General features: G+C 37.5%; 1 protein-coding gene and 1 long non-coding RNA gene across 3 annotated transcripts; both read right to left on the bottom strand.

Moving 5' to 3' along the window:
- Nucleotides 1-460: 460 nt before the first annotated feature.
- LOC112197600 (glutathione S-transferase T3-like) lies at nt 461-2721 on the bottom strand. Of its 2 annotated transcripts, XM_040518102.1 has the most exons (3): nt 2379-2721; nt 1250-2298; nt 461-1107 (listed from the first exon to the last, which is right to left on the bottom strand). In XM_040518102.1, the coding sequence occupies exons 2-3, from the start codon at nt 1538-1540 to the stop codon at nt 535-537; spliced, it is 864 nt and encodes a 287-aa protein (XP_040374036.1). In that variant the 5' UTR covers nt 1541-2298; nt 2379-2721; the 3' UTR covers nt 461-534. The 2 variants fall into 2 exon arrangements, with proteins under 2 accessions (XP_040374036.1, XP_024194107.2); XM_024338339.2 differs by having other exon boundaries at nt 1250-2721.
- Nucleotides 2722-3309: 588 nt separating this feature from the next.
- On the bottom strand, nt 3310-4293 carry LOC112197602. Its single transcript, XR_002935715.2, has 3 exons — nt 4154-4293; nt 3943-4023; nt 3310-3502 (listed from the first exon to the last, which is right to left on the bottom strand). It is a non-coding gene; the product is annotated as an uncharacterized LOC112197602 (long non-coding RNA).
- Between the last annotated feature and the right edge of the window lie 3551 nt (nt 4294-7844).

Genomic DNA, 7844 nt, shown 5'->3' with positions numbered 1-7844 from the left:
CATGATGACGTGCATTATCTTGCACAATATGATTGTTGAAGATGAGCATGATGAAGATGCAGCGCAGCCATTTGATCCGGATGATATCCCAACCAGACCAAGGAAAGCAGAGATATATAAGAGACCAGTAATGGACACCGATGTTGATCGCAATCCGCAACAACTAAATCAATTCTTGCGTCGTTATAGGGAGGTTAGATGTCTAGTGATGAATAAAAACCTCCAAGACGATCTAGTCGATCACCTATGGACCATGAAGTTACAAGCTGATCAGAACCACCAGTGAGCTTTTTTTTTTTTTTTTGGTGCTTTCAATAAGTGGCCATGTTGTCATGATAAGTGGTCATGGCCTACTTTGGTTGTATTGTTGTGTGGTATGCTTTTACTTTGTGTTGTGTGCTTTTAATTTGTGTGGTGTGCTTTATTATGAAAATAAAAGTTCAATGCTTTTTTACGAAGATGATCTACTAAACAAAATAATTTTTATTATCATAAATTAAAACACAAACCATTCAAAGCAACTAACAATATTCATTACATCCAAGATGTCTCGCCAAGTGGATCATAAGTGGTCAAGGCTGTGTTGTCTCCTTCAGGGGGTGTAGGATCTTGAGATTGTTCCGGGATGCTTGAAGTTTCTGCCTCCTTATCAATTATTTGTTGTTGCTTCCTCTCCCAATAACTCCTCTTTCTTGGGGTGAAAATTGATGGATCCACCTGCATCGTGCGAGCATCCTCAGCGCGTTGCTCAATTAGTTGACCTTCCTCAAACTGTCTTTGCCTTTGTTGGTACTCGCGTTCGGTTTGTTTATAACATTTCTGCATTTGAACTCGTAGGCCATCCGCATCCTGCTTATTGCCTTTTTTCTTAGCTAGCTTCTGTGCTTTTTGTCCTTGAGGACGTGCCTTTCTTGATGACGGAAGCTCATCCTCGGTAGTGGTTGTTCCACCGTCATCCAAGTTGACATGATTAGGAACACTAAAGTGGGTGTTTTCCATTGATGGTGTTTTCCCAAACTTTTCCGTATTTTTCAAGTATTGCCAACAATGCTCAAACACAAAATCGCAACCTTCCGAGTCGTAGTACGTTGATTTAACATTCATGAGCTACATATAATATTAAGTAAATAAAATATTAACAAAAATATTTTCTAAGTATAAATCGATGAATAAACTATATATTGGACATTATTGAACTACATGATAAATAAATCAATAATCATTATTGAACATATTTCAATATAATTACCTCGTCCTCCATATTTTCGCCGCTTCTTCGTTGAAAGTGTTCGACCTTGTTAAGAGCTTGGCGCCACTTCATACATGCCGGACTTATTTTCTTCCAACGAGCGTGGCAACTAGAATGTGTTCTATCCATGCAACCGGCCGGTTTGTGAGCATTGTACTCCTCCGCCACACGACTCCACAATAAGTCCGACTTTTGATCTTTTCCAAAGCACCCATCACCCCCAACGGTGATCCAAGCTTGGCAAAGAATAACTTCTTCATTGTGCCTCCAAGAATCCCCTCTTGGAGCCATTTTTTCCAAGACAAAAAAAATAAAAGGAAGATATATTTAAGAACAAGAAGATGTACGTAACAATGAATGGAAAATTGTGAAGGAGATGGAGGATATTTGGTGTGAGGAAATAGAAAAGAATGGGTAGGTATTTATAGAATTTCCTATAATTCACTGTTCCAACGGGTATATTTTTCCCCCAATTTTCTGGTAATTTTTTTTATTTTTTTTAGAACAAAAAGGAAATAATAACTCTTCAATTAATAAGAGCCGTTCATCACTTTTTTCCAAATAATCGGAACCATTGGATCTTGAATAGATCCGTTACAGTAAAAAAAAAAAAAAAAAGAGGTAACATCGGACCATCCAAATTGATCAGGGCAACATCTGGACCGTGCATTTCATGACCGTTGGGGGTTCCAACGGTCACCAGGGGACAGCTGCGCAGGCGAGGGGCCCACGGCTGCAGACGGAAAGCTCCGAATTTTCTCTCTCCAGCGCGCGTTCCGCGCGTCCTGTCTCTTCCTTCTCCCTTTGGCGCGCGTTTCCTTCAATTTCTTCGTTCCGCGCGTTGGTTCGGCATGTGGGCTGAGACAGCAACTGGGCTGGCCCCCATGCACAGTAATAAGTTCTGGTCTTGGAAAAGTCTCATATTTGAGACTACAAATGAGTCCAAGTCCTATATTTATAGGACCAGACCCCCCAAAAACAAAAGGTTGGAGATCCAAAGTCTCAAAATGGCCCAAAAATAGGTTTGGCACCCCAAGGTTGGAGTTTCCCTAAAAGGAATCAAACAGAACATGAGACAACATAACATTCAATGAAACGAATACATGCATAAGATGGAGAACTGAAGCACCTGAACTTAGTTTGCACCAGGTCTAGTTAAGCTGTTCTTCCATTTGAGCAGGATAGAGAGGCCTGGTGAGAAATTACAAATGATGCCAAAACAATTATAAAGCCAGCCCCGGGAAAAATTTTAGTAAGTATGTTAAAATTTGTGGCTTTGATACCACTGTTGGAAGTTGGTGCGGAAGGTTTAGTAGTAGTGGGCTAGGACAATGTGTTTAGGAAAAGATGTTTAGGAGCTAGGTGAGCTAGGACTAGAAGTAGAGGAGGTGCTAAAGAGTTAGAAACAGAGGAGGTGTATGAACATAAAACAGAGGTGTTTTGATAATTGATGATTCATTCATAATTGCACAAAGCTTAGTACATATATATAGGCCAAGTCAACCGACTTGGCTCACTGACTTTCCTCATGTGGTTAATTAATAACCACACATTAGTGAGCAACACTAGAACTCTCTAGACATTTGATTACATGATCATTATGGATTAATCTAGACCAAGTACTTGAACAAGTTCTAGACTAATCTAGATAGTTAGAGAAAGATTTAGAGAACTCCAATGTGGATTAGTTGTTTTAACAAAGTAAATGGCATACGGAGCAGAGTTAGGTAGTTTTTCAGATCACTATAGGAGGATTCACGATTGTCTAAAATATGAAAATGATTTAGAGTCTAAAGTGTTCTGGCAGATATTTTACCTGCAATAATTGCCATTGAACATCTCTCCCTCAACCCAAAATAAGAAAAAAAATGTTCATCCTTATCAATGCCTTCTTTGTTTATACTAGAGGATTAACTTCCCCATCACAAAACTAGTACTTACAAAGGAAAAGAAATAATAGGGCATAAGACATGAGGATAAGTGGATAACCGATTAGTTAATTAACTAGAAGGAAGTGATAAAGGGAACAAGAACAAACACAAATTACACTCTACCTTTGGAAAATAAGAAGTCAGCCACTGTTGTCGGTTGTCCTCAGTGCATGTTTGTTTGCATAGCTGCCAATTTAGGTTGATACTTCTCATTCTCATAGCTGGTTCTTATGGAAAAAATTATTTAGGGAGGCAAGAGTGGACTGGACAACTCCATTAGAGAGAAGTGACTTGCTAAGAGAAAACCCTAAAAAAAAAACACCTGATACAAAGAAAGTATAAAAGGTTACAATGACACACAACTTATGAATATAAATTGAAAAAAAAAAGTAATCAAGAAATCATCATAGCAGGCTTGTATATAAATGCCAAGTTTATTAAGTGTCATAAACGAATGAAGAAAAAAATGTTGGGGAAACTTCTTTATCAAGTCACTGCACCACTGGTTTAAGATAACTCTAGATGCAGCTAAAACAAATCCTATCCTCGTAAAATTGTAGAAAGAAAAGTTACGTAAATTTAAATCAGTAAGGAATTATAATGCAAATGGCAATCGAGGAATTGACTATCAATCAAACAGGGTATTGATATATTTTTATTTTATATTTTTATTGCACTGCAGGTCTTCCTTAAAGCCTGAAGTATATTTCTCCACTATCATGATCACTTTATCTTCAACGAAACACAGCAAATAACCCATACATGGGAGAGGTGATTGAACTACTGTGACTGGATCTTCAACCACTCAGCTTCATCTGATCTTCCCATTAAGTATGATAGAACCTGCTAAGATATAATTTATGATATTAGGTAGGAAAAATTACGATTAGTTAGTGCAATGGAAATCTGGTTAAACTCTAGTGAAAGAAGAAATCTGAGAAGAGAAGAAAAGATGGTGGTTTGAAAAGCTTACCCCGCTTTAGGGATAAATCTCTGGCAATTGGGAATTGATTAACCTCGTAACTTGAATGAAATCAATTGATAATACATTTTCCTCTTGAAATGTGACCAGGCATTCTAGTTTAGTATGGCAAGCCACTACGTAGCTTCACCACACGTACTGAGTTAAGAAAGATGAAAAATGAGACATAATGTAAGTACAAGATTTTGTACATGTTATTTGTTGGCATTCCCATACAAAGCTAGTGAAGTATATCATGACAATTCATCACTGAAGAAGCTGGAAAAGGGCCTAATACTGATCTCAAATACGTTACAGGTAAATGCATCTCATGAGTCAGCATATGCATTGGGATTGCAATCTGTGTTGCAATCCTTGAGTCAGTCCTAGGTTTTAGGAAGTTTGTTTTTGGAAAGTATCTTTCTATTCTTAAATTTTATTATGCAAAGATTTTTTTCACCAGTTAAAATCGTCCCATTGAAGACCTAATTGATTTAGGTCTGTTTATTTTAATTGGCAATCTTTTGTTAAAAAGATCTTTCCTAATAGGAATCAATTAGGGTTAGACGCATTGATTGTACACGATTCTTTCTCCATATAATTATGAAAATATGGTCTAGGTTTAGAGAGCTTTTAATTTGCATATCATATCAATTTGCATGTGATTGATGCATATATTGTGGGTCTAAACTCTCCAATTCAAATAGTGTTTAAGGAAAGGAGTTTAGGAAATCTTATCTGCATTTAGAATTGTTTTGAATACATATCAGATAAAAGATTGTGATTGCATATTGTTTTGAAAAACCTTTCCATGTTTATCTCAATCGGTGTTTAATGTGATTGGATTGAGGGGGAGTCTTTATCTTCTATAAAAGGTTTTGAAACTGCATTATGAGATGGAGAGTTTTCTGATTGAGAATTTTAATTGTGCTGCATAGTCTGCACTAACTGTTTTACAAAACTCTCATTGTTTGTTTGATTGATTGATCATACTGCTTGTTCACTGCATTCATCACTTGCATATGTGATTGAGATCAGTGAGGCTTCAAGGCAAGATTGAATTTGAAGGCGTGTCCAGATTTCTTCATCTATACAGATTGCTTCATAGTTGTTTAGAATAGGTCTTTTACAGTTGTGAGCAAGTTAGCATTGTTGCTAGTCAATGTGGTTGTGTTGAATACCACTACTTGTGATCTGTAACGATTTGATTCATATTGGATTTGATTCTCGTGTTGGCTACGTTAAAAGCCACGCAGTGAAGTTTCCTCAGTGGAGAGGTTTACACTGCGTCAGCAATTCTTGTGTTCTTTTATTTGTGTTGTTGCTTGTTTGAATAACTGTCATTACTCAAACTCTATCAATTTTGTTCCATCCGGTAATTACACATAATAAGATGAAATTTGTAGGAAAATAAATAAATAAAAGAACTTGGTCAAAAAAATTACAGTCATGTTCTGGGATGTGAGAAATCTTGGGCCAGTCTCCTTGGTGCATCTTTCCTTGAGCAGGGGACATCCCTCAATGTAGAGCTTCTTTAATTTGGTGAGGCTTTTCATAGCATTCAGTGTAGGTAGATACTTGAGATTCTCTCAAAGCCAGATATGTAGTCTCAAGAGATGTAAGATTTCCCAAACATTCAGGAAGAGCCTCTAGTCCTATAAACTTTCCTATCCAGAGAGTTTTTTAAAAAGTAGAGTGCTGAATTTGCCGGGGCAGAGACTTTAGCTTAGGCCACCCCACCAACTCTAAGCGTTCAAGTTGTAAATCATGTGGTGGTGGGAGCCTTAGTTTGTCTGCACATGGTTTCCCCGTACATATAATTTTGTATAAATGTGGTTTTCTAATAGATTGCCATGCTTTCCTTATCATTTTTAACAATATGGATGATAGAAGCAAAATTAGAAGGGTGCTACATAAGATCAAAAGCATTTCTTGTTTCAGCCACAATAAAATATCACTGTGCTGCATTGTAGGTTCAATGCAAGGGATGTCTTGCATGTTAGAATGAATAAATTAACTTTGTTTTCTCATGACAGGGCTGTATCCTATCTAAAGACGTGTTTCTTGTTTTGCAGCTCAGGACAGAAGAGATATGTTGAAGGAAATTATGAGCAAGGGTACAAGTTCACTTGGCACAGCTGTGCCGAGCGAGAGAGAAATCAACCGCCTTGCTGCCAGATCAGATGACGAGTTCCGGATGTTTGAGAAAATGGATGCCGAGAGAAGGCAAAGGGAGAATTATAGATCTCGCCTAATGGAAGAGCATGAGGTTCCTGAGTGGGCATATTCAGCACCTGATAAGGTTACAGCTTCCAGCCTTCCAAATGATTTGATTATAGCAATGTCTCGGGAAAGCGGCCAAGAAAGGAGGTACGTTCTTATGCTGATGGCCTTAGTGATTTACAGTTTATGAAAGCTGTAGAAAGTGGAGAAGATGTATCGATGTTTTCCGGTAAAGGAAAGAGGAAAAATCTTTTTCCTTCTAAGAGCAGTGTTGTACCTTTGAATGAAAATGTCCCGGTGGGCAGTGGAAGTGAAGAGACATATGGTTTGACCGCACCTTCAAAGAGACAAGTCTGAAGGACCAAATATAGTGAAACACGATAGTCATGCAGGAGTTTTCAAAATTACTAGAAAGAAGAGATCAAATTCATCCTCCGACAGTAAAGGCCGAAATTCCAACGGAAGATGAATTGGACGAGATTGATTAAATTGACTCGTTAAATTCCTGAGCATCGCTGTAGCTGCTGACATTGTACATGGGTTTAGAGCAGTGAACCAACTTTCAGCTAACATGTCATGGCTTAGTAAACGGGTGTCCTGCCTAATGCCGACTTAAACTCTCTGCATTATGGTTCTTTTGTGTGCTCACTGGTCTGATCTTGGCCCTATCAACTGCAACATGAACTTGGTTCAAAATTATCAAAAGAACCTTTATATCTCATTTATGGTAGATGTACCGATTCATAGGAGATACCCTTTTTTTTTTTTTTTTTTTTCTGGTCTCAGTAGGAAATACTTTGCGAATAGAAAATTCTATTATGTTGATTGATTTGGTTTTGCAGTAGTCGTAGGAGATACTTTCAGTTTTCCAGCGGTGTCCGTGAACAATTACTTGAATGCTTTACCATGTTCTTAGAATCTGAAGTGTTGTATAAGAATTAATCTACTACTGCTAGCCATGGGAAAAAGCTCTCTACCACGAGTTCAAGCAGTTCTTTTACGAAGCTTGTTTGGAAGAAGCTTCGGAGAATAGAATGAGATCGTCAAATCGAATTTGCTGTAAAACCTTCAAATACATGCTAGTTTCATTTAAGGATCTAAAATTTTAATCTCTGTCTAACCTGATTGTTGTTCTACCCTTTTCTTTTACTGCATCCTTACCACCTGCAGCAACTGGTCTTCTAAGAAACCAACATTGCATCTGAGTGAAAGGCTAGAGCAATTCGGATATCAATTTTAAGCATATATTGGCTTCAAAGAACAAACCTTGCAGGTTGTTAGATACAATGTACAAAATTCAAAATGAGTGAGCAAGCAAACTTGATGATAATTAGAACCACATTCAGAAAGATTTCACTTTATCAGTTCTGATTTATTTCACTTGCCCTTATATATGGTTAACAGCAGAAACTGTTAAAAGAAAAGGCAATGTGAAATCAAATAGAGGGAAGATTAGTTATATACTTGTATCCCTTTATGA

This window comes from Rosa chinensis, chromosome 4 (genome assembly GCF_002994745.2).
Source record: "Rosa chinensis cultivar Old Blush chromosome 4, RchiOBHm-V2, whole genome shotgun sequence".
Classification (NCBI taxonomy): domain Eukaryota; kingdom Viridiplantae; phylum Streptophyta; class Magnoliopsida; order Rosales; family Rosaceae; genus Rosa; species Rosa chinensis.
This window is presented reverse-complemented; position numbering and strand designations above follow the sequence as displayed.

Bases quoted from the DNA above. Each gene is read 5' to 3' on its own strand.
- LOC112197600 (XM_024338339.2), bottom strand. From the start codon at position 1,540: ATGGCTCCAAGAGGGGATTCTTGGAGGCACAATGAAGAAGTTATTCTT. The intron at 1,108-1,249 runs GTAATTATATTG...TATTATATGTAG, and splicing joins GCGAAAATATGGAGGACGAG to CTCATGAATGTTAAATCAAC.